The sequence below is a fragment of the Pituophis catenifer genome, unplaced genomic scaffold (assembly GCF_029215685.1).
Source record: "Pituophis catenifer annectens isolate HBS135680 unplaced genomic scaffold, rPitCat1.0.hap2 SCAF_6, whole genome shotgun sequence".
In the NCBI taxonomy this organism is placed as follows: domain Eukaryota; kingdom Metazoa; phylum Chordata; class Lepidosauria; order Squamata; family Colubridae; genus Pituophis; species Pituophis catenifer.
Window position 1 is genome coordinate 44,263,662 of NW_027256886.1, and position 27,525 is coordinate 44,291,186.

The 27,525-nt window shown below is 38.2% G+C and overlaps 1 protein-coding gene across 1 annotated transcript; it reads left to right on the top strand.

Moving 5' to 3' along the window:
- Positions 1-3,299: 3,299 nt before the first annotated feature.
- On the top strand, positions 3,300-26,577 carry PDZD7 (PDZ domain containing 7). Its single transcript, XM_070945948.1, has 16 exons — positions 3,300-3,492; positions 5,497-5,637; positions 6,223-6,397; positions 10,281-10,457; positions 11,550-11,760; positions 12,194-12,254; positions 13,009-13,476; positions 13,786-13,971; positions 15,387-15,428; positions 16,163-16,326; positions 17,751-17,842; positions 18,562-18,665; positions 20,352-20,423; positions 21,005-21,604; positions 24,512-24,612; positions 26,384-26,577. The coding sequence occupies exons 1-16, from the start codon at positions 3,300-3,302 to the stop codon at positions 26,528-26,530; spliced, it is 2,934 nt and encodes a 977-aa protein (XP_070802049.1). The 3' UTR covers positions 26,531-26,577.
- Positions 26,578-27,525: the final 948 nt, after the last annotated feature.

Genomic DNA, 27,525 nt, shown 5'->3' on the forward strand with positions numbered 1-27,525 from the left:
AAATCTAGCAATTAATAAGCAAAATCTATTTTTCATATTAAAACATAAGCATCAGTTCAAAACTTTAAAAACAATATTTTGATGATTGGTTTCAATTTCTATAGATATTCAGGTTACTACCTAAAGTGCTCCTATTTTTCTCTGTTAAATTCCCAATCCCATATTTTACTCCTCCACTGAGTTGTTTTTTTTCTACCAACAACTAATGCAATGAGGAAATACTGTGAATAATTGACAGATAGTCTAACCTATGAGGGCCTTTGTTCCTAGTTGGACTAACCAATCCATGTGACGTAGTGGGAGGTACCTGTTGCAAACACTAGATCTGCAGGTATCAGTGTGTTTTTCCCAAGTAAGGAAGTTTGCTGAGCAACGTGGAAATAGGTAAGGCATTTTTAAAGGGTTAGATTAGACATTTTAAGGGTCTATCTTTACCTTTCTGTCTCTTAATTATTTTCAAATTCTTTTTGTGTTAAGTAAGGATGAACTGTAGTTTTAACAAGACAACAAGTTTAAAAAAAAAGGCTTACCTGAACAAGGTAGAGCATAATTTAATCCAAGTGGTTTAGAGGTTCTGTCCAAGGTCCTGAAAATTCTTGCTCCTCTTGAGCAACAGGAGCAGAATAGAGTATTCTTGGAAAAATATCTAATAGTGGCCTTGTATTAGATGTAACGTGCTCCGTATCTCGTCTTCTCCCATAGTTGTCTGTAAGTTCCCCACCCTTGTGCTGTGTCTCTAATGGAAGGATGAAATCACTTATTTATTAGGGTCAGGTCACTGAGCAAGCAGGCTGTTTCCAGATAATGTGCAAGCAAAGAGGCTGTTGTGGAGGAAGGGGAGGGGAATGGGCCTAGTATATCATTCATGTTGAAGAGCCTGGAAAATCCCTTCTCTCTTTCCTATGTGAGATTACGTAGCAGAAGGGAGAACTCTCCTGGTTCTTAGACATAACAATGCCCTCAATTCTGCTATTTATAAGCAAAAGGCATGTATTATTGAGAGTACAATAGAGCTTGTAATTAATGAAAAGAAAATGTTACACATTAAGAGCAAAATATTTTGCTGTGATATGTTTACATTCTGGTTCAAGTTCTAAGCAAGTGTTACTTAATGATATGGGACGCTAGATGTTTCAGAAATTGCAACAGAGTCAAATAGAAATACTGAATGAGTTTTAAATTCAAATCCAGCTTGATGTCCAGCTATGAAATAATCTTTCAGTGTAACTTAAAGTGACATTTTGATGAGGTTCTCACTGTTTACTGTTTAATGTCTATTTGTCTCTACCTGTACTTCACACTACCTGCACTTCACATCTTCCTGTTTTGAGAACTGTTTATGCCTGCCATAAGATGTGTGAAAGTGCCTGTTTTAGTTATTCCTGTTTGAAAGTGCCTGTTTTAGTTATTCCTACTCATTTAATTTATAATAAGTGGAGAACAAAGTGGTACATGTTTAAGTATAAGAAAGTATAAACATACAAACAAAAACGATTTCCTGATTTCTAGTCTCTGATTATTTTCTGAAAAATAATATCAGAATAAATTTTAAAAGAATTGTTTTTCTTGTCATTCAAACATTTAAATTTGCACTGATTTCAGTCAGTCAGTTACTATAGAAATGTCAGGGTAGTCTGATGTAATCATGAACAAATGAAATAATTTCTGTCTAGAATTATGTTCTGGTCTCCATATGAATATGAAACTATGGAAGCTTATCAGATTTGCTTGAAATTTCCAAGCCATATACCTAATGCTACATTCATAAAGTAAACAGGTATACTAGACTTTCATTTCCCAACCTGACAGATGTGTATGTGCTGCAACTTTTGGAATCTTGGATAATTCCTGCCCGACACATTTGGAGAATACCAGATTGTGTAAAGTTGCGCTCTGTTTAACTTCTTCATCGGACTGTGATCTTGGAAAGGAAAGAATCTGACCCCATCTTCCTTTCAGTTTTAAGTTTAATTATCTTTTTCTGAATCAGTTTTATTCATTACTCTCTGCTTTTTGTTCTACATATAAATTCCTTGCTACACAATAATTTTGCTACTTTGAAATTGTCCATTCATCATGTTGATTTCCAGTAATATGTCTGCTTCTAAGTCTTAAGAGCATAAAATGATGCATCCACCATATTACTCCAAATAGCAAATGATTTAGGAATGCTGACTATGCATTAGACTCTTTTTTACTTTATGGTAACTGCTTTTCACATAACACTCAGCTGAGGGTTACTGAATTTGGTCTGCAAAATCAGTTCAGCCTTCTGTCTCTATCAACTATCATCTGGATTTTTACAACAGGATCTGATAGCCCTGTACAATCTGATGAATGAATCAATTTTCTGGATTTGAACAATATTTCATACAAGGAATCAAATGAATTGAGTTTCTACAACATGCTAAGCCAAGAAACCAAACTAAAACCAAGTTTAAAATAACAAAGTTTTCATTTTGTAGAACTGCTAAGACATTCTAATTATTTTAACCAGAACTATTTAACTCATTGGGCGAATACAGCCATTATGTCTTACTCCCTAAGTCATATTCAGTGGTTTAATATTTGACTCACACATTTTAATTCGTAGAAGATTTTCTCAACACTGAAAATGACAAAAAGTTTTATTCTCTCCTAAAAGTTTAAAAAAGCTGAAGGATGACTTGTTGACTAGGCTTCCAAAATGGCATAAAATGAAGTTATTTTAGCCTACAAACAGATTTATTTTCCTGATTCCAGCCAATGTAATCATATTTTCTCACAATTCATATCCAACATGGTTCAGTGTAATTTCTTCCAAGTTCTCCTTGTAGATAGATTTCCAATCTCAATCTGAAATTTTTGAAGTAGAGCAGTATATAAATGTTTGTGTGTGTATGCATATACATGTATGTATGTATGTATGTTTAATTACATATTTGTTGTTAATATAGCACAACTGTATGGAATTAAGAGCAAATCACAATCAAGCCCTCTGAGAAGCAAGATGTTTTATCTAAATCCTCCATTTTAAAGATAAGAACATTTTCTATATTTTTTGTATTTTGTATTTGTATTTTCATACAATTTTCCTCAGCAAAATGAACTCTCGCACTTAATAGCAAGATGCATTGGAATATGCTCAACAACTTTTTCCTCTGAAGAAAACAACCAAAGGGGCCAAAATCTAACTCTGTGAGCCTTCATGAGGAAAACAGACTCTTCCATCACCCAAAACAAGGCGTGCTTCTCCAAAAGATCTGTAGAATCAGATGGCTTGAAAGTCTCTTCATGAGCAACCAAAGTCTGATCTTGCCATGGCTAATGTTTCTGATTCCTTCCCGAAGGAGTTTTTTTATCCTGCTCATTCTCAGGACTCTAGCAGTGACATCAGCACAGCTAACCTGCTCTTGCTGAGCAGGCAGAATCGTCTTATGAATGGGACTAATCCAAACTTCCACCCATCATCGCCTATGGGAAGAGTTATTCTTATCAACACACCACTAGAAGGTAGTTTTGGGGTGAACAGGGGAGACCACAGTACACAAATGACATTTCTCATATCTGAAGCTCTGATTTCTGATGTAGTTTATGAATGTTCAGCAAAGATGAAAATCACATTTGCAGATATTATTAGCAGCTTGTCTTCAAAGTTTAGTATCCTTTTGAATGAATGAATGAATGAATGAATGAATGAATGAATGAATGGGCTGAAAGGGACCTTGGAGGTCTTCTAGCCCAGCCCCCTGCTCAAGCAGGAGAACCTATGCTATTTCATTTCTAGTCTCTTCTTAAAAACATCCAGTCATGGTTTTAATGGACAACATGAAAAGTTCTGCCAGTTATGCATTTGTGTAACATAGATAACCTTTATCCACAAATACATATCATTTGTGTATTGATAGACTTCTACTCTACTTTCCTATGTACACATATTACTGGGATAATAAAGAAATATGGTTTCATATTTCATTCCAGTAATCAAGCATGACCATCTTCTAAATATTGTGGTGGATTTTAATATATGGCCTTCCACAACTATCTACACCCATCATGCTGGACTATGAATTTTGTCAGTCCAAGACTCCAAGCTCACAGGTTCAACAGATGCACTAAGTATTATCATCCTACACATCTAAAATGTTCTTGGGGAGAAAATTTGATCTAATAGAAAATTAAAAAATATGTATGAAGGGACAACTGCTAAGTCTCCCTAGATACTGTAGTAATCAAGGAATGGCTCAAGACCAACTTGAGAGAGAGAGAGAGAGAGAGAGAGAGAGAGAGAGAGAGAGAGAGAGAGAGAGAGATGATAGTTAGAGATAGATGATGATAGCTAGCTAGCTAGCTAGACAGACAGACAAATATACAGATACAGATATAATTATATGTAGTTATAAAGACAGATATATAGTTATAGATATATAGACAGTGTCAGCGCTTCAACGCTGGCATAAAGAGCAGAGGAGAGAGAGATAAGCTCTGAACTTTTGCCTGCTAAATCCCTTTGAAGTCAGGTTGTCATGGAAATGAAGGGGGAGGAGACATTCCTGGGAAATGACGAGACAAGAAGTCTGAAGAATGACTTGGAAGATAGCCAATGAGAAGCAGAGATTTGGGGATCGGAAAGGGAGGGATTGGGGGGCAAAAGGTCAGTCTTGTCTGCATCGAGTCATGATCCGGTGGCTGTGCTCAATTAAAGAAAAGATTTCCTTAAAGATTGGCAGTTTGGAAATTCATTTATTTTGAGATAGCATCGAAGTCTGACAGACAGATATAGATGAGGTAGAGATAGAGATAATAGATGAGAGAGAGATGAGAGAGAGAGAGAGAGAGAGAGAGAGATAACCAGTTTGGTCTAGTGGTTAAAGCACCAGGCTAGAATGTTCTATAAATTCAGGTCCCACTTTAGCCATGAAAGCAGCTGGTGGACTTTGGGTCAGTCACTCTCTCTCTCAGCCCAACTCAACTCACAGGGTTATTGTTGGGGGGCAGGAGACAGAAGTGTTGGATATGTTCACCTTCTGGAGTATTTATAAAAATAATAAAAGTGATAATAAATGGATAGAAGCAGGATTTTCTCTTTTTTTCCCTCTAAATTGAATGAGGTATTGTTGTAATTGTAAAACTATTTCAGGATTTAGACCAATTTTTGTGTCTTACCTCAAAACAAAATCTATGGTACTCATGAGTGGGGTTGATCTTATTCAGCAGCCATGGACTCTTGCTTATTCACTTTTTAAGTAATTTGTCTGAAATTTATAACACAGTCTGTGGCCTTTGGCTCCAGCCTATTTCACTATTATTCTTAAAACTGGTATGTCATTTTGAAAAAAGGCTAATCTGCACATAGTTCAGAAAGATGTCTAAACATTGCTCCTGATTTTCTGTCTATGGAGTTAAGATTGTGTTTTGGATGCAGGATTAAGCATCCACTGGGCATGCCAGCATATTGAGCTTTTTTGAAGCTATACCTTCATTACTACAGTATTTTGTTTTATATTCCCTTCACAGCTAACAGTGATGAGAGTGATGTTATCAATGCCATTACAGTGGAGAAGAGCAAAGACGGGAAGCTGGGTTTCAGTGTGCGTGGGGGCTCTGAACATGGCCTGGGTATTTTTGTCAGCAAAGTGGAGGAGGGCAGCAGTGCAGGTCAGTAAAAAGGCTTCCATGTTCCCAGGCAACAATCTGCTTATAAATTATTAATACAAATATATATTCTGGGTTCAATGCTAGTCGCTTCTACTCCAGTACATGTGTCTGGATATTGTAATCAAAATGAAAAATAATGTCGCTGAAAGGTCACTCATCAGATATTTTCTTTTGTACAGTATATCATATTGCTAAATCTGACATTTTAGAATGTATGTAGTGATGTTCTGGAAAATATGATAATATGTCAGGATTCACATGCTTATGACTATCATGAACAATCAACATTTTGATAATGTAAAGAAAAAACATTTATTTCAAAATACTTGAAAAAACCTACAGTTTGACTATATTTATCCATATAGTACAAAAAACAGATAACCCAAAAAAGTAATATTTGGGTAACATACTATGTGCCCTGCAATATACTATATATGAATGGATAATAATTCAGAGTTCTAATCTATTTTGATGTTAATAAGTTGCTGTAGTTTGTCTCTTTGTTGTTTTAGTAGTTCTTTAATTTTAGTAAGCCCAGAAAAAGACAATCAATGATGCTGAGCATTCTCTGCTTAATATAAACAGAACAGGCTGGACTTTGTGTTGGAGATAAAATCACAGAGGTGAATAGTGTGAGCTTGGAGAACATTACAATGGGAAGTGCCATCAAGGTCCTGACAGGGAATAACAGGCTGCGAATGGTTGTGAGACGTATGGGCAAAGTGCCAGGGATAAAGTTTTCCAAAGAAAAGACTACATGGTAAGTTGAACTGTCATTGCCAATTTATACCCATTGTTTTCAACCATGGATAACCCCAAAATCACAATTGTACTGACTCAGACAAACATACTGGCTTCAGAAGAGCAGTGACCAAGGGATCAGGTTTCCTAAGATGCAGGGAAATGCTATTAAAGTGAACTGTGATAGGGAACCAGAGAGGGAAAGGTCAAAAGGATGTGAGGTTACTGGGTTAAACTTCCTCTTCCAAAATGAATTACTTTAAAACTATGGTTAAAGGGGAGCTTTATTTGTGTAATGTGAAGTAATTTGGATATGAAGATTATATACCTGTAAGAGCCGCGGTGGTGTGGTGGTTAGAATGCAGTACTGCAGGCTATTTCTGCTGGCTGCCTGCAATTCGGCAGTTCAGATCTCACCAGGCTCAAGGTTGACTCAGCCTTCCATCCTTCCGAGATCAACAAAATGAGGACCCAGATTGTTGGGGGAAATATGCTGACTCTGTAAACCACTTAGAGAGGGCTGTAAAGCACTGTAAAGCAGTATATAAGTCTAAGTTATATCAGCCTGAGTGGCGCAGCAGACTAATGCTACTGTTAAAGGTAGTATTTAGCTTCCAGCTGCCTGCAATTACTGCGAGTTCAATTCTCACCAGGCTCAAGGTTGACTCAGCCTTCCATCCTTTCTAAGGTAGGTAAAATGAGGACCCGGTTTGTGGGGGCAGTAAGCTGACTTTGTATAAAATATACAAAAGTATGAAGGCTATTGCTTAACGCCTTGTAAGACGCCCTGAGTCTCCGGAGAAGGGCGGCATATAAATCAAAATTTAAAAAAAGTGCTATTGCTATATATGGAGTAGCTGACAACCACCTAATTTAATAAAAGGAAAAAGGGAAACTGATGAAAGAGGATAAATCATGCTCTCTGAGATCTGGCTGAAAAATTGAGCCCATTGGAACTCACAGAAACATACAAATACTACCCAAGTAATCCCCCTATTTGGATACTAACTTCCTTACCTTTAGCAAGGCAGGCGTGTCACATATCCTCAGACCATGCCTTGGGAATTGATAAGCTTGGGTAAAAAAAAAAAAAAACAACTCACCTGTGATGAGAATATTGGGAAAGGGGAAGTCCAAACCAGAATGAATTTCTTGGTGACATTTTATTTAAAATAAAATTATCAGTTCTGAAAATTCTCTGGGACATGGAAACTTGAATACAATGCACCATTTAACACCAGAATATGGTACAAAATGAGATATGATGTCAGTACCAGATATCAGGCAGTTAATATTTGATAGGTAATTTGAAATGCACTGTTATTTAATATTGGGCAATACAGATAATTGATATGCATTGGTGTATTACAGTAGTTTTTGAACTTCTTGACTTCAGAGGAAATTTAGAGTCTCAATTTCTATGTCATAAAACCAATAGAGTTCACACTGGCATGGAATGCTCAGCTCATCCACAACTATGTTTTAGCCTTATCCTTTCTCAACTGTGTATTTGGAATCGACTCACAATGGATAAATTTTTGCTCTGATCATACTTGAACAATGTCTTGCAATAATAACTAGTATGTAAACTCACTTAATAGGTAAAAGGCAATGCTTTGTGATAACATGCAACTAACAAAAATAACATGTATATAGTAGAAGCCTTTGAATTCATTTGTAATGTAAAAACAATTGCAGGAAAATTAGAAATCAAATTAGTATTCAAAACACTCTAAATTTAAAACACAAAATAGTATTGAATTTGAATATCTGAAAATATTTATTTGTATTGAAGAGAGAATATTTCCAGATGAGCAATTTATCATTGATTTCTGCATTAATAATTTATATTATTATTCAGTCATCGCTATAGAAATAAATCACTAATAAGGAGAGGGTTTATTTTGCCACAACAATTTACTACAATTCACTAATGCAGAAATGCTCTTGGCTACTGCCACTGCTCTTCATATGCTAGTACAACCTTCCCTAGTCTGGATACTGTTCAGATAAGTGACTACAATATGGTTGAGGAATTCTGGGAATTGAAATGGGAATTGAAGGTCATACTTTGGAAGGCACCAAGTGAGGGAAAGCCTGCTGTCATTTGGTAATGGCAACAACTAGAAAATAAACACATTCATTCAGCAAAACAATTTTATTTACAACATACAGGTAGTTCTCAACTTATGACCACAATTGAGCCCAAAATTTTTGTTGCTAAGCATGGTATTTGTTAAGTGAATTTTGCCCATTTTACGAGCTACCTTGCCACAGTTGTTAAGTGAATCACTGCAGTTGTTAAGCTAGTAGCATGGTTGTTAAGTGAATCTGGCTTCCCCGTTGACTTTATTTGTCAGAAGGTTGCAAAAGGTGAACACATGACCCCAGGACATTGCAACCATCATAAATATGAACCAGTTGCCAAGCATCTGAATTTTGAGCACATGACCACAGGGAAGCTATAATGGTCGTAAGTGTGCAAAATGGTCATAAGTCATTTTTTTCATTGCTTGCTGTTGTAACTTTAAACGGTCACTGAATGAACTGTTGTAAGTCCAGGACTATCTGTAAGACATATTTTAAATTATTCATATTATAATGACATTTTAAGGGTTCTATTTTCCTTAGAAGTTATGTTTCTTTCCCTTTCATCCAAATTCCATTCTACCCTTTCTTCCTACCTGTTAGAAGTTTTTGTGCCAGCCATGGCAGTTTCTTAAAAGGCCACCAGATGGAAGTAAAGAAACACCTTTGATCCCATTGGTAAGGGAGGGGTCAAAGGTCCCTATAAAAAACCCTGCTCAGGGGCTGCCCTCTAGCTCTTTTTTGTTCTAGCTTCCTTTGGGGCTAATCCATGGGCTCAGTCCAGGCATGGATGCCTCCATGCCAGGGAACTCATTTTACCTGCGTTATCTTTAAATAAAGTTTCAACTGTTTGCATTCCTGCGTGCTGCCTTTTTCTTGGAAGCACCTCAACAAACCATCCACCTTGTGAGGGCTCTCACACTACCTGTAAGTTCTTTTACTTTCTATCCGTTGCTAAATATCCCTTCACCAAGTGTTGATTTTATTTAGACCTATTGCTGCTCACTTCATGGGAAAGTTTTCTCAACTTCAGTTAGCTTGGCAAGCTGTGAGGACGTTTCTTTCCCCTTTGTAAGGATGAGGCTGCAGTCATGCTCTGTTTCATTGTCTACAGCTTCCTCCCCCCTCATATTTGGATTCCTGCCAATATGTTGACTAGTCACATCTTCAAAGTCACTGGAAGTCATTAGGTTGTGTCACCATGTAAATTTTAAAAATACTGTAAATACAAATAAATAAAACTGTAGGTATTCCCTTCCTGTTCTGGTTTTATACATACAGAAGTGCAGGAACAGCTCCTGCTCCCACTGCCTTTTTCTGCCATGCAGAGAGCCAGAGCCTTCAGTTACTGAATGACTGCTGCTTGGTTTCTCCATCTGCAGGCAATTGTCGAAAGAGCAGAAGGTAGATTTTCTGAGGGCATCAGAGTATCATTAAGCACCAGTCCCACAGTCTAATAGGGAGAAGTTGATTTTTTTAAAATCAGCTTCTTCTGGAATTCTAGAAGGTTGAAGGTGCAAATATATTTGGAAAACAGACACTCTCTTTAAAAGTGTAAATCCAGATGTGTTGGGCACTGATTATATAAATAGGAGGGAGGGAGTTACATATGCCAAAAGGGGACTATTTATAAAGTTTGAGGGCCACAGCAAGATATGCTCCTGCATTTTGATCAGTCATGATTGAAAATAGCATCCACTTCCATGAAGCGGGAATGAGTTATCTATCAAAATGGTGAAAGGGCAGTTTGCAGGCCTCTTCAAAGACTTCAGCTGCTTAGGAGAAATTCTTTCTTAATTCTTTACCTCTCACAGGGTTGATGTGGTAAACAGGCGCTTGATTGTGGAGAGGAGTGGCTCAAGTCCCTCAGATACCAGCTCTGAGATAGGAAAGCGACGCATCGTCCATCTCTATACCACATCTGATGATTATTGCTTGGGTTTTAATATCCGTGGAGGGAAGGAGTATGGTCTTGGCATCTATGTCTCCAAGTGAGTCTTGCTCTTCCTAGAGCCTTCTGATGTTGAGTGTTTCAGATCCTGATAACATCTGGAGTTAGATTCAAATTTCACTTTAACTGTGATGTTTCCTTTTCAGGGAAGTAAATTGCCTGTTGCAGAATAGCAGTGCCCAAGATCTAGATCTGTTAATTAGAGGCTGAATTGATAGACTACCCCCCCCCCATTTCAAACTCTGTTTAGCTTCAATGGGAGATATTCTGTCTTTGCAAATAGTAAGCATTCCGGGGGATGATCCAAACTGGGACTTCAGAGAGAACAAAACATTTAAAACCTGATCATAACTGCCATTGCAATTACAGATTTGGGTTAAGCTTCTCCTACCCCCTATAATTAACTTAGAATATAAATCACTCCTTAGAGGAGGATAGAAAAGTTAGATAGACATTATGATGATCAGTTTAATCACTTAATCCATTATAATATATCTACAGCATTCGCACAGGCCACCCTAACCCCATAAAACTTTATCCCTTGGTCTTCTTTCAGCCCAATTTCTTCAAGAGGAACTGTATGTTCTTTTGGTTTACTAATCACATCCTCATGGTCAGGGATGGGAACACACATCTATAAGCACATAGCTCGTAGTCTGATACAATTTGGTATCTAATCATACTCAGCACTGTATAAGCTTGAATTTTATTTATCCAAATCTTCTACCATTAACTTAAAGCATCTGCGCAATAAAATATTGAATATTAGGAAATTTATCAGAAATAACTGTTTACTGTCTCCCACACTGATTGTTAAAAAAAAATATGCAGGCTGTTATGTAGCCTTCCACAACCTGTATGTTCATCAGATGTGTGGAATTACAATTCACATTATTGCTAATTACCGGTGTTTATAGTGGGAGATTTCCATAATTGTCCAATATATCTGGAGAACACTAGACTGAAAAGCACTTATTTATTGAATACTGACACCAAGCTTGGTGGAATGCTATGAGAAAGCCAGAAGAAAACCTTGCCTTCCCATTTTAACATAGACATTTTATTTCTTTTCATTGCTCTCTCCCATTCTTAAAATGTGCCATTTTCTTCTGCTCCTACCTTGTTTGCTCAGGAAAAGCCTGATCTTTCTTTCAAATGCCCCCCTTGTGCTTGTTCGATGTTGTATCATTCCCAGAGTGGATCCTGGCGGGCTGGCTGAGCAACATGGAATCAAAGTTGGTGACCAAGTCCTTGCAGCCAATGGAATCAAGTTTGATAACATCAGCCATAGCAGGGCAGTGGAAGTGCTAAAGGGGCAGACCCACATCATGTTGACCATTAAGGTGAGGCTGATATCTTCCCAAGTAAAAAAAAAGTTATAGTAAGGGGTATTAATCATAAAAGGACTAAGATTACATCCCATTCTCAAGACTGCCATTGTTATTAAAGAAATGATAGTTGCTAAGAGGAGATAGAACTTCCTCAGTTCTGAATAGGTGTAGACCAACAATCTCACCCAGCTAAGTTTTCTAGTATCCCTTTCTGACTCCAAATGTCTCTGAATTTCTTTTGGCAAGTAATTCCCTCCTTAAGTTGCTCTGGGATTTAGAATTTCAAACATAGCAGGTCCAATTTCTTCTAGAAAAGGACCTAACCATGGGGCAAGCATTTCTCAGTGTTTCTCCACTTAGTTAGTTTCTTAAGCTTTCACACATTGTTTTGCAGGCAGCAAATGATCCCATGACATATTGCATCTCTTCTTTCCCTCCCTTCTAGGAAACAGGGAGATTCCCGGCATACAAGGAAATGGTGGCTGAGTACTGCTGGCTCAACAGATGTAAGGCATCTTTTCTGGAGAGGGTGTTGCTTTGTTAAGGAAGAATAAGGGATGCAAATCAATCTGCAAATTTATTTCATTCTTGGATTTCAGAAAACATTATTTTGCTTTCCTACCTTTGTACATAAATGGTACCACATTAAGAAACACATATGAACCAAAGAACAGGTGCTGTGTTGCACAGACAGATATTTATGGTGACCAGCTATTACATCTCAGTAAGTTCTTTAACCTAAAGACATCCTTGCAATATCAAGGATCAATATATCAGTGGGTATCATTGTTTATTTTTATTCTTATGTTATGGTTTTTATTCTAATACTGTTTCTGTGATTGAGGCAATATACAAACTGAATAGATAGGTGATAGATAGGTAGGTAGGTAGGTAGATAGATAGATAGATAGATAGATAGATAGATAGATAGATAGATGATAGATAGATAGATAGATAGATAGATAGATAGATAGATAGATAGATAGACAGATAGATACCTATATGATAGTTATTAAAATCAAAATATTCCACAATACCATGTAGATATCAATGGCACTCACATAACATCCTGAATGCAGCAGTAGTAATGGCAATACTTGCATTATCTGGGAAAATCATGTGCTTTTTCCTTATGCAAAATGTAGCACCTTGAGTGCTGGGAAAACCAAACCAATGAAATACGTGAAATATGTGCAACAGCTATGCATTTGTTGTATATTGGAGACCTCCTAACAGCTAACTTCTACTTTCTCTTTGCAGTGACCAATGGCCAGTTGCAGCAGCTGTCCCAAACCTCTGAATCCAGCTCATCCATGTCATCCTATTCCTCGGGGACCCCCTTAAGCTCTATGAATGGCCTATTTATGGCCCCAGTTTCCAGCTCAGCTGAAGGTTGTATGGTTGATGTTGGCATCTCCACAGAATTGCCAGTTCAGAGCCATTCGTCACAGAGGGCAGAGACCGCTATGCAGACAGAACCATTGCCTGATGGGGCCTTCTTTTCAGGGAGCCTGATCTCAGAGACCCAGAGGATTGTGCAGCCCATGAAAATCCTAAAAGACACGGCCATTCGCACAGAAAGCCTCAAAGAGTCTTTTCACCTAAGGAAGCAGCAGACATTTGTTAGCAAGGAAATCACTGAGCCATCCCCCAAAATGGCTCTTCTTCTAGCGCTCAGCCATCCCCGTCAGCCCATTAAGCGATCACAGAGCTATCTGACCATCTGTGGTATGTGTCCCTAAACCATTATGTCTACCTCTATTTTATATTACAATGATAGATTATTCATAAGGCAACACCACATAAACATTCAATTACTTTTTTGGCTCTATTACTAATTTATTATCCCCCCCTCTCCTTCCCCTCCCTCCCCCCCCATCCACAAACCAATTTTTCTGATCACCTTTCAAAATTGTAGCTATAATAGTTTGTTGAAATGATAGCGCCTTGAGGGCTTTGGAGGCAAGACTCAGATTTCATGTTCTTCCTATAATTGTGATCATCTGATTTGATTTCCTGGATTTTTTTTCCCCCCAGAGGAAAAGCATCAAAGAAAGAAAGGGAAGCTGGTACCATCAGAGAAGAAAGTCACTCTCCAGCGCTCCAAAACCCTGATGAACCTATTCTTTAAGAGCACCCGACTAGGGAGGCCAAGCTCAACAACTGGATCCTTGGAATCACAGAGGAAGTCCAAATTACCTGCACAGTCTGAAGGAGAGAAAGGTAATAAAAAGTGAGCTTTTAAAACGAATAGCCAAGGGTAGGGAGCTTTTCAGATCATAGGTTGTACAAAACCCTGAGGATTTTCAGGGTTCAGTTTTCAGTTTCCAAATTTTCTAAAGAGCTAAAGTAAGCATTGGAGACTTTGGATCAATAGGTCCTTGGTATACAAATAGACTGTTAATCATGTCTGGAGAAAGGTATTAAAATCCTATTCAAATATTTTTCATTTAACTCATGCAAACTTGAGAAAATGTATCTTGATAAATTGTATCTTGGCATAATAGCACTGCTTTCCTTGGACTTCTGATGCAATTGGTGGCAGTAAAAAAATTCAGACTTACAAGCATCATTTGCAAAAAGAATGCAAAATGAGAGGCAAATATTGCTCCCGAGTAGCATTTCTCAACCTTGGCAACTTAAAGAGGTATAATTCTGGGAGATGAAGTCCACACCTCTTCAAGTTGCCAAGGTTGAGATATTCTGTTCCAGAAGTTAGCTTAGAATTAACTGCACTCCAGGGGCTACTAGATATGAGCTGCAAAAATCTGGACAACCAGATTTCTCCAAGGATTCAGAAAACACTATTGGCTATATATCTTTCATGGACTGACAAGTACTATGATATATAGTACAGTATAGTACAGTGGTGGTTCCTCCCGATTTGGCCGGTTCTCCCGAGCCGGTAGTGGTGACAATATGACGATATGACGTCACCGAACCGGTCCTGCCCGGTTCTGCTATAATTCCCCCCCCCCGCACGCCCCCATCCCCCACGCCCCCCCCCCACCCCCCGCGTATTCTTAGCTTTTATTTGGCCCCACCTGCAATCTATTGCTGCCTCCTGAGTCTCAGCTGATGGCTAGAGGGAAAAAAACTGTTTAAACTCTTGCTGTGGGGCTTCAAAGGGCCGCCCTACAGCTGATCAGTGTTAAAAGAAAACAAATGAGTACACCAGTGTCTACAAAAATACATGAGTAGATCAGTGCCTGCAAAAATAAATGGGTAGACCAATGCCTGCAAAAATACATGAGTAGGTCAGTGCCTGCAAAAATAAATGGGTAGACCAGTGCCTGCAAAAATACATGAGTAGATCAGTGCCTGCAAAAATACATGAGTAGATCAGTGCCTGCAAAAATACATGAGTAGATCAGTGCCTGCAAAAAATAAATGGGTAGATTGGTACAGCTCTGCAAGCAGTTAAAAGCCTGGTAGACCAGTACCTCTGCTAAATCCTAAATAATTGTCACATGACCATCAAGCCATGCCCACAAAATAAGCCACGCCCACAGAACCGGTAGTAAAAAATTTTAGAACCCACCCCTGGTATAGTAGCTCTACATCAGTCTCTGCTCATCCACTTTCTTCATTAGATTCATAATCCCTTTGCTGTTGGTCTTTCTTCCACTACCCTGCAGTTAACATTATCCAGCAATTTGTGAACCGGACTCTGAAATGGGGTAAATGAGCAGGAGTGCAGCATGTGCTTTGCGTAGTGTTCATATGTGTGCTTGAAAGTGTGGGATGCTTGGTGCAAATTCAACATTTGTTATTTACTTGCTTAAAGCATTTAGAGCTTGCCTTTCCATAATCATTCAGGGAAGGGCAGAATATAAATTAAACTAATCTCTATACCAAAGCATATACTAACAATTTATTATAACATAAGAATTTGGTGATCTAAGGTCACACTTGCTATAATTTCATTAGTTTGCATACCGTATTCATCTTCCATGACAAGACTTGTCGCTGTTGTTTTTTTCTATCATAGACAAAAACAGTTTTTCCTCTGGTAGCTGAATCATTATAAGTAATCCTTACTTGAGGATATTCCGGAAGAGCTTCACAATTTAGATGAACTTCACAATTGTCCTGAATCCTTCACACAATTTTGTAAGGGCACAGGCAGTACATTAGTGTCCTGGTTTTTTTCATGCTGGCTTGCAAAACTGAAATGGCATCATTCCATCCCATATCAGCATCCATATCCTGTGCTCTGATAATCTTTCATGAGAGGATTTCTTGTGAGAGGGTTATTGGAAATTGCATGCAGAAATCTGGCAGCTTATTCAGACATAAAGGAGCATGTGTGTGACTTGTAGCTGTGCACTTCCGAGTTTGAGCAGGGCCAACTTGTTTTGTTCAGTGCTGATAAAATGTATACTCCTTGGCTTTCTTTGGTGACCCTTTCCAGAAAAAGGCTGGTCCTTCGTCTCTCTGAGCTCCAAGGGATCTGACAAACACAGTGGCGATGAGCCCAGCAAAATTATCGACAGCCATCTGCTGCTCATTGAGGACATGGCCAGGAAGCTGCTGATGGAAGATGAAGTGGCAGCTGTATTGCGACACTGCACCCGAGTAAGGAGCATCCCTCATGCATGCCAAGGGATTTTGATTTAAATATCATGCAGTAACTTCCAGCAGTCTTCCAAGTACTGTCCTCTAATTGTGCTGAACTACCACTGCTGTAAAACTTTAACTCAATATTCTATTTTCTATATTTTCTTGCAGAACGGTATTAGTTGGCTTGCTTTCTTGTACTTGAGATAATTCATCCTGAGCCCCCTGTTTTATAAATATACACCTATGCACATACAAACTTACATAGTGTGGGGATGCCTTAGTTCAGGATGCTTTAAATTAGCAAAACATTTTTAAAATTATTTTTTTATTTAAATTAAATAGTAAAAGAAAAAGAACAAAACAAACACACAGAAAATTATGGTGCAAATACATGCATTCTCAAGAAAAAAGGCAACACATAAAAAATGTTTTTTAAAAAGTGAAAAAAGAAACAAAATACATTGCTTTAACAGTTAACATATTTACTAAATAAATACTATTCAAATATATATATATATATATATTTCTAATACACATACATAACTATCCACTTTTAACTTATTGTATTTTGTATAAATGAGTTCCATATTTCATTATACTCGCCTGTACAAAGTCTGTCTCTAGGCAAGCCACTTATAGGTGGCAAGTGTAATCAGTTTTTCCATTCGCTGAATAAATGAGGCTACATTTTTATTTCCAAAGCTTTGATATTAGTCTTTTGGGCATAGTTAAGGCATGGAGAATCCATTTATGTTGTCCAATTGTCAAATTCCATATAATAGGTATATAATTCAAAGGAATATTCTCCTCTAAAAAATGTAGCTTTTATTCAGATTAGCAAGCCTGCCAATCAAATGGCAGTACTGATTTTCACCAGGTTAAACTAGCTTTCCACAATCTTGTTCCCTCCAGGGAAGATTCCAGAACTCTTAGCTTAATTTGGCCTTTAAGCAAACACATGGGATGAGGGATCAGGTGGGAGAAATTTCATTTAAACTACTGGCATCTCCCATTTCTCATCATCTATAGAACAGCCATTAGAGGGAGCTTTGAACCAATGCACAGTAGAAATTTATGTCCAGAGTACCGGTAGGAAGTTATTGGAAGACATTAGTTTTCAAAATTCATAAAACATGAAAGAGAATGAAGGGAAAAGACAACTATGCAATTCTATATTTAATGCTGCTTGGTCTCTATTAATAGAGTTAATGTTGCCCCCTTAAATGCCTGTGGGAATTCTATATTCCCTGAATTCTTGAAGTCAAACTATTGAATAGGGAGCATAAGTCTTAAGTGACACAAGTGGCCATCACATGAATGATAGGGTAACCAAAATGGTTGTGGAGTGGGGAGTAGGCTGTTCACATAATTCCCAAACCAGAATAACCAAATAAAGCATCTATTCTATATTTGATGTTGATCATTTTTCCCTCCAAAAGTATATTCGAGAAGGTGGAGTAGAAGACCTGGTGAGGCCACTGCTGGCAATTCTTGACCGTCCTGAGAAGTTGCTGCTTCTCCGAGACATCAGGTAAGAATAAGATCAGACATCCAGAGCAGTTTAACAGTTTTGGAATGGCTCAGAGACACCCAGGTTTGACATCTGGTCCAGCCGCAGAGCTCACAAGGTAACTTTGGGGCAGCTGTTCCTTCTCAGCTAAATATAACTCACCAGGATGGCTGCCCTGAGAGTAAAATGAGAGAAAGCCCTGCCTTGAACTTCCTGAGGAGAAACGGGGTATGTATTATGAGTAAATTTCGTATATAAATACACACAAACACAAACAAAAAAAAGAGTATAAAGGACATGTTTAGGATACAACTATTGCTGTGATTCTTTCAGCAATTTAATAGCCTTCCCCAAGCATGTGTTGGACTACAATGTCTATAATGCCTGTACAATTTTAAGGAGCCCACATATATCATTATTCCATCATAATTTCATAACCGTGATATATAAGACTACATATTCCATTACCTACGGCAGCTAAGGGTCATGTTGCCTAAGATAATGCCTATACAATAGGCATTATTGCTGCAGATATTATCTTAGGCAACATGACCCTTAGCTGCTGTAGGTAATGGAATATGTAGTCTTATATATCACAATTATGAAACTATGATGGAATAATGTTATATGTGGGCTCCTTAAAATTGTGGTTATTATATTCGTGCTTAGAAACACCTATATTAGGTACTCATGATCTGCATTATAGATCAATGATCCAGGATTTTCCTCCTTTTTTTCAGAAATGTGATTGCCTCTACAGATCTTGGCCGCTTTGACAGTATGGTTGTGCCCCTGGAAATGGAAGCCTATGATGCACTCAAAAGCAGAACAGGCGAAGAAGTTTGTAAGAATTGTGTTTATCATCTCCCAGGGTTTATTTATATTGTGGATTGGCTGGATTTCAGGATTATCTACTTTAGGATATATGGCTTTTTTTAAAAGTTGAAATCTTATAAAAAGAATTCTTTGGGTGGATAGCAACACTTAAAAGAAATTGAAAACAGCCAAATAAAACACATTGATCAAAGATGGCACAAAAATAAAATAAACTAAAATGTACGGATATGCATGGTGGAAAAGATTCCTTCACGTAAAGGTTTGTGACCAGGAAAAGAACATTTCAATTTATTTAGCCATTTTTTAAAAATCCAGCTAAAGAAAATAAAAACCTCAACTCAGTTACTATTTCTTACAAAGCATCATGGTGTTCACATTATTGCCTTTTCAAATCTCAGTATATACAATGATGTACAGCCCTTTGTTCAGCCAATTTCAAATCTGTAACATCTTTGCTTGAGAAATACAGCTGGTCCTCAACTTACAACCACAATTGGGACAGAACGAAAGAGCTGCTTGGCAGCTCTTCTCTGTGAATGGAAGGAAGTCCTGTGCTGGGCTGGAGAAACAAAGCCTGAATCTTTGGGATCCAGGCTTCATTTTTCTACTCCAGTGCAGGAGTTCACCTCCCATCTATGCATAGAAGGGAACTTCTGTGGCAGGTTGCAGAAAATAAACTTGGCTCTCAAAATCCTAGTTTTGTTTTTGCAGCCCAGTGAAGGATTTCTGCCTCTGTGGATGGAGGGAAATCCTTTGGAAACAGCTTGCAACCTTCCTTGCCAGTTTCCCCACTGATTTTCTGGAAAAGCCAGCAGAGAAGATTGCAAATGATCTTCTCATGTTCACAAACTGCTTGGCAACCAGTTGTAAATGCAAACTACTGCCAAGCTCCCAGATCACACTCACATGCTCGTGTGTGTGTGTGTGCATGCAACTTTTTACTCTTTTATTAACCTTTCCAAGATGCTGTAACTCATTAAGCAATCTGCCATAATTCAAGGACTACCTGTAGTGCAAACAAGACTACAGGTGTTTTCAAAGAGATCAAAAAAAGGAAAGATGGCAGTCACAACTAGGTGACCAAAGCCCTTGACTTTTTTCTTTTTCTTTTTTTGAGTCTCTCCTTGCAGACATTCCTGGCAAGATCTGTTTTATGAGAAAGACTGCCGTGTCAGAGAAGGCCCTCTTCAGTCTGGATTGGCAGTGCAGCCACAAGCCTTTTGCCTACATGAGGCAAAGAAGAAAACCATGTCCATCTCCTATTCCTTGTGCAAAAGTCAATCAAATTAGCATTGAATGTCTCTTCAACAGTTTTACAGCACAACAACTCAAGGAGGAGATGGCAGTATATGGGGCACACAGCTCCCTCTCCTTTTAATGCTTTATTGTTGCCCTTCAGGACCTGTGTCTACTGCATTTGCTTCTCTCCTTCATCTATGAAAAATGGGAACATGCGCCTCTTCTTTTCCTTCCCTGCAGATGTGATTCCCTTTTGGATAAACAATTGTAATATCAAGCCAAGTCTATATAGAATGGTGATCAAAGATAGTGAAAGTTTAATTTCAACTCTTCAGCCACTGCCATAGTTGGAACTTGTGGAGCCTTAGTACTGGATCTACTTAATATTGAATGGGGAGCATCTATAAGCACATTTTGAAATGTTTAGTGCTCTTTTTTTTCTCCATGTCTACAGTGAGATCACCTGCCCTCCGCCCAGCACAGCATGAAACACCCCCAAAGAGACATCTTATCACTCCAGTGCCTGGTGAGTTTTTCTGTTACTTCCTTTCCACCCTCCTGTCCCTCAAGTGGGTTTACCTATAATTGTAACACAAGAGTTTGGATTCTAGATTTGAAGAAAATTATACATATGTAATGTATGTCCACAACTTTAAATGTGCACACTTCATCTCAAGACACTGCATTTGTATCTATGCAGGAGAATATTTTTAATAACTGGATTTATAAAATAAAAAGGAAGATGGGAGTTCTGAACAATGTGACTCTGCCACTTAAAAATAATTCAAAGAACAATTAATTTGACAGAAATAATGTTGAATGGAAGTACTATTGGCATATCTGGTATAAGCTAGTAATACTACCTACCAAATAAGTCACAAGGGAGGTGATCTGAATTTGATTAGTAAGGGGAGAACACACACACACACACACACACACACAGCAATATGCTTATATGTCCAATATTTGGAGCCAAATTTTCATTCCAAGACCTACACAACAGAAACGCTCAAGCAGCAGATACTGGACATGTTCCCTTCTGTAATTTTCATAATACTGAGAGAAAAAGGAAATAATAACAATTTTATCTTGTGAATCTGGTTACAGATTTCAGGGGTAGTTTTCTTCTGAAACCAGTGATGACCAACAAGGCAAATGGGGAGGAAGAACACAAGGAGATGCTGAAGGATGCCATGGGAAGGCTGCAGCTCTCTCCCAGACATGGACAGACTCAACCTCAAAACTATACTCCTCTTGCTGATGTGCCAGTGGATTCCTATATTCTCAACAGGGTCTCTTCCTCAGTGGCCAGTGGCAAAGAACCCCATTGGAGTCTAACTAAACCTACAAAATCCTCTATGAGCTCCCTACACACTGTAACCTCTCAGGTGCAATCCCTGGAGCATGGAGATGGACAACCTGGCAGAGAGAGGCCACCTTCTTCAAAATCAAGCCATAGACAGGCTGTTGCATGGGGACCACACGGGGAAATTTTGCCTGCCAGTGATACCCTCTATTCTGTTATTAATCGACCACGCAGAGCTAGGCCCCTGCTCTCACAGCTCTTCAAGGAAACTTCAGCTACTAGCAAGGTAATGCAAGCAGAAATGGGAGATGAGAACCTGCTCCAAAATGGCCCCAATGACAAGGAGGAGAAGGAATATGAATTGGTGACTGTCAGCCTATCCAAGAACAAGCAATCTCTGGGTAAGCAGAACTCTCTAAATTGAAATGGAGAGAAACAGACCTATTGCTAATCACATTTGGTGTCATCAATAGGTAGCAAATTGTGAGTTATTACATGGTAACAATTGCATTTGTTCTTAAATTGTGAGTTTTTACTTTTCAGTGACTTCTCTGCTTTTCTGCCTCATATGCCAAAATAACTTGAGCAATACTTCTTTAGTAGTCAAAGATGGATCATGGGGAAAAATGAACAGGGAAGAAAAGGAAAGAGTGAAAGTAGAGTGAAAGTAAAACAGCTCCAGGGAGAGAAAGTATGACTCTTATGATGAGAAAGATAATCTCCTAATATGGGAAGTGGATGTAAGGAAAGGCAATGTAGAGATTGCTGGGACAAAGTGTAAAAAAGTTTACAAAATGATAACAGGCATGTGGAATTTTCTATAAGGAATACTGGGCAACCCAATAATCCATTGAATCATCCTTTGAGAGAAAGGAAATGCAGTAACCAGAAGGAACATTAAATATTAGGATATTTTTTACTCTAAAACTGGATGGTACCATGATCATGTAAGAAGCGTATATATCATAAATAGAAAAATAATTGTAGTGGCAAATGAACTTCAATAATAAATCAATATTTACTTACCTAATCCAATTAACAGAATAACCCGGGGTGGGGGCAGAGAATGGGATTGTGCAATGCTTATAGAGAAAAAGATAGTAAGAATATAATCAAAGAGAGCAAATAATGCTTAAGACTAAACAAAATAGAGCAGGGGTCCCCAACCTCTGGGCTGTGGCCAGTTTAGAACTGGGCCTCACAAGTGGCGGGTAAGCACACAAGCGCACACAGCTCCATTTGCATGAGTGGCAGGCGCTCATGCTCACGTGCGAAGCTCCATTTGTGTGAGCGGAGGGCTTGCACACCCGTCACTTGCAAATGGAGTTGCACGCACAAATACGTGCACCCGTTGCTTGTGCAGAATTATTCCCCCCCCCACCAGAAAGGTTACAGACCCCTGAAATGGGGAACATGTAAAGTTATTTTGACTGAACTTTTCAAAAACTTTCAGAATTGGGTGAAAATGAGTGAATGGAATTAAGAATAAAAATGATTAAATGGTTGGGATAGAAGTTGGTACTGGGAATGCTAGAAGAATCATTTTGGAGACAGTGAATTATTTTACAGTATGGGATTGTGACATGCTGAAGAATGCAATTGAAATAAATACTATAAAGGTTGGTCTTTAAAAAGTGACAAGTAATAAATATGGGAAGCATGTTTAAAAAATTGTAATGCTGCAGATGTTAATAGAAGTAATGTCAAAATATGAATGGGGCCTGGTTATAGAAAGGCTTTGTGGTTTGTTTAATATATGTTTGAAGCTTGCATCCAAGTCAGAGAAATGCTGTTATTGTTCCCTTATAGAAAGCAAAGAGTTAAAAAAATGAATGTAAAAATTATAGCAGGATTACTTTTTTAAAGTATGTCTGGGGAAAATTGGTAGAATTCTACTCAAAAGAGTTTGAAAGGTGACAACAAGCAAAATTTGTGCAGACCGGATTTATGGTCTTCAGCCAATGACTGAAAAATATTATGTATGAGATATTACATATATTAATGAGACAATACATATATTAGTGTTAGAAAATAATAGTATGAGATATTATTGCATAATAAGAGGAACATTTTGATAATGTTCTTAATTATGGAAGAGAAGGAATGGAATTGAACAGTGACTGCTCATTGTGGTGAATGCATTATGATAGAAGTAAAATAAAGTAAATGTGTACCTTTCCGTGCAGACATGATGCTGTGTGGATTGATAATCTAAAAGATTTTCAGCAAATGTTAGCAATGAGTACTGTAGAGCTGAAAATTAATGTACCACAGACCAACCAATCTAAAACGAACAATTGCAAGCTATGCACAAAGGTGAAAAACTAGAACAAGTAGATAAAGTATTATGATGCTACGTGTAAGGGTGCTTGGGCCCACTTGCAGAAATAAGGGTTGAGTATATCAGAAAAAAACAAAAGTGGAACACAGGAACTCTTCAGGGTTACTGAAGAAGTGTGATAAACAAAGATAGGGCCAAAAATGAATGGATACGGAATGATTATGGACTGAATACAAAAGTGAGACTTGAGTACAAAAGAACTTTGAGTTGGTCTTATAAAGGGAATGAATGAGGATTGATTTGGGGAAAATGTATAAAGAGTGAATAAGATGAGAGCAAGTAGAAGACTGAGGAAGCATAATTGGATGGAGTTTATAAGATCATAAGAAGAGAGAGAGGTATGAAACTTTGTATAAAATATAGTAAAAGTAAGGTTAGTTTACCAGAGTAAAAGGTTATGGAGAAGTATACTAAATGGTGTAGGTGTCAATTAGATTGTATTTGACAAACCGCTTGGAAGAAATTAGATTGCCATTTGCTGATTAGTACAGAATCCTTTAAACTACACACCTCTCTGACCTTGACAGCTCTCTCATAAGGAAACAGAGTCTGAACTGAGTAGTGTTTGTGTGAGAGACTACCAGGAAATCCCAGATCAGAATATGAGTTTAAAAAAACATCCTGGAAGAATATATATATATATATATATATATATATATATATATATATATATATATATATATATATATATATATATATATATGTGTGTGTGTGTGTGTGTGTGTGTGTGTATGTATGTATGTATGTATGTATGTATGTATGTATGTGTATATATATATATGATGTATATATGTATATATGTATATATATATATATGAAAGCTTGTTGGTGAAGTAATCAGTAGCCAAGTTTAATGTGCAGGATGCTTACCCTTAAGACTGGTATAATTTTATCTTTGAGATGGATTTGCGGAAGCTCAAACATGCCACAACTTCCTAATTACTCACGGCACTGTTTTGTTTTCCAGGTATCAGCATTTCAGGAGGAATAGAATCCAGATTGCAGCCAATGGTGAAGATAGAGAAGATATTTCCTGGGGGAGCAGCATCTCTGAGTGGAGAACTGGAGGTAGCTGAAGCAGTAGGGAGGGGAAAATGGGGATCTGTCATTACTACTAGATGGACAAATAGGAGGTCCAGATGCTCCTTGTTTCTTTCTTCAGTAGCTTAATCAAATGCTCTAAAACCATGATCAACTTATCCCACTGCTACAGCCATCCCTTTTACATAATCTGAGTGAGCCATCACTCAGGTGTAAGTCTTGCACAGATTTTAGTAATTATATTTTTAACCACCTGCTTGTGAATTGACAGTAACAGGCTTGAGTTTCTCCAAGTGTTGCACAGATCATTTTGTTTCAAAAGAATTTTTATCAATTAAACTGCATAAATTAATTACTTCAGAAACTCTGCTGGAAAGAGGGATCAATTTAGTAGACAGTTTAGAGCGACTTTAGAACTAGTCATTTTTATTTTTGATTATTCAGTCTGGGGTGATTTCCATACTTTAATCACAACAAATATGGACCATCCAGACCACGGGTGTCAAATTTGATTGCATTGTGTGATGTATTGTGATGTATCATGACGTTTTTTGCTTTGGCGGAGGCGGAGTGGGCATGGCCTGCGTGTCCTGCATCTGGCCCATGAGCCGCCAGTTTTGACACCCCTGATCCAGACTATCCCCGACTTGGAGAATGAGGATAAAGATGATCACAATGTGAACAAAACTTTATGTAGAATCAGGTTCAGATTTGAAGGACTGAAGAGGACAATTGACCATCTTCCCTCCTTCTTGTGACCGCATTGAATACTTTGCTATTCTTTCATATCACAGCCTGGCCCATTTTGTTCATTTAAACTCATTCCTATCCTACACAAAACAAACCACATTGTGCTTTGTAACTAAAGGCCTAGGCAACATACACACCCCATTGTGCCGTTCAGGGTCCCTCATAGTTCAAGGCACTGTGCAACATTTCCCAAGGCCTCCGTAATGAAGCTGGGGGTTGACAAAGAGCCATTGTGGGCTTTAGCCAGCTAGCCTGCCCACCAGGCTGTTCTAATTAGATTTTCCTTTTTGGAGGCCTCTTTCCTTTAGGGGTTACAGGTTTGGTTTATGCTGATTTGGATTAAAGCCCCAAATGGCTTTAGGTTGCCAGGGCAGATGAGAATGGGAGTGGAGTGGTAAAAACACAGGTGAAACCCCTTTGCAGTTCAAAAACTTCACTAAAATCCAGAGCTTCTAACTTATTAACAGGAGCTGATCAATATGGTCATGTAATGCTAGTATTTTAGTGACTTTACAGATATCCAGTCTATTCCTGAACCCAGTTTCAAGCCTTGGCACCCTTTTTTCAAGCCTCTGGCATCTGTGAGCAGATCCTTCCTTCTGTTGTCAGCAGTACGGAAAAGGGCTGGAGGCACTTCCTGTAGGTTTCCTCTTGGCTTTAGATTGTAAATGCTGATCAAGTTATTCTGTGAATTCAGATTTGCAGCCGAATGGAAACAATCAGGGTTTGAGTTGGTGAAGGCCTGTACCTAACAGGACTTCCAAGAATTTCCAATTCCAATTTCCAAGAATCTTTAATCCTGTTGTCTTTTCTGCTTGCTCTGGAAATAATATAAGTATAAAGAAACTTACAGAAATTAAGACTAAGAAAACCTTTAATTTCCTATCCCAAAGGTGCTTTTTCAAGATGCAACTTGAATTTCTGGTTATCTTTGAAGACGTTTCACTTCTCATCCAGATGAGAGCGAAACATCTGGGTGAGAATTGTAATTTGCTGTGCTTTTGCCGTTTTTCATTTTTGTCCCATGCTTGTTTTCTGTTTTTGCTAGGCTGGCTATGAGTTGGTTGCAATCGAGGGGGAGAGTCTACAGAATGTAACACACCAGCGAGCTGTGGACATAATCCGCCAAGCCTACCGCAACAAAGCTAAGGAGCCCATGGAGATAGTGGTGAAGGTGCCGAAGAAAATCAAATAAATGTTGCAAATCAAGCAGTCAGTGCTGAAGAATGTGGTCAGCTGAGAAATCGGAGAGTCCTGCAATGCGACTGTTAATGAAGAATCCGTTTAACTATACCTGTTTATTGTTCAGAAAGATATGGTACTCGGGAAACCAATTGCTAGGAGAGTTACTAAATTATCTGCCCGGGAAGCTTTCAGGCTTAATGGAGCAAGTAATAGTTTTCCAATTCTGGAGAGGCCTATTTGGAACAGGAACAGGCAAGATCAAAGATCACATTGTCCAAGTCAAGCAACAAGTATTGTTTCCAAAACTACAGTTAGCTGCAAATGGACAGCTGTCACTAAGAACAATTGTTTTGCAATGAGTTGGCATCTCAGTGGAGGAAATATTGTTTTTGACATTCTGACCCACCCCAGTTGACACTCCTAGATGATAAGGCCAGTTCCAGCTAACTGGAGCCAGAAGGAAAGGACTACAAAGAAAGGTCAATATTAATCACTGGAGGGATATTTGTTAATTCAGGTTCAGTAATGGACCATAGCATTAAATTTAATAAATTTACCTACATTCATGCATTTGTAAGTGAACCATAAAGTTTGAAAGACAATAACCCAGAATCTCAGATTATAAATCCAAAACTCTGAATATAATATTCTCACTTGAATCTCCTTAAATCCATTGTTGAGTAAATAACAAACTGGCAGTGATCACCCCCCCCCCAAAAAAAAAAAAAAAAAACACCCAGGGAAATGAAGAGACAGTCACTGTTTTTCATCCGGCCTCAAAGCCACTCTCAGTGACTGCAATGATGCAAATCAGAAAGGAACATAGACTGAAAAAAAATCAAATTACTGCTTTTGTGGTCTTCCCTAAAGGCCAGATCCAACAGCGGCTTCAAGATTGTGTTGGTTATCACCTAACTAAGAAGATTAACTAAAGAATATTATCATTTTGTTATTCCTGAGCTGAAGTAACTATTGGGGATCAACCCTGGCTGATTTCCAGGTCAA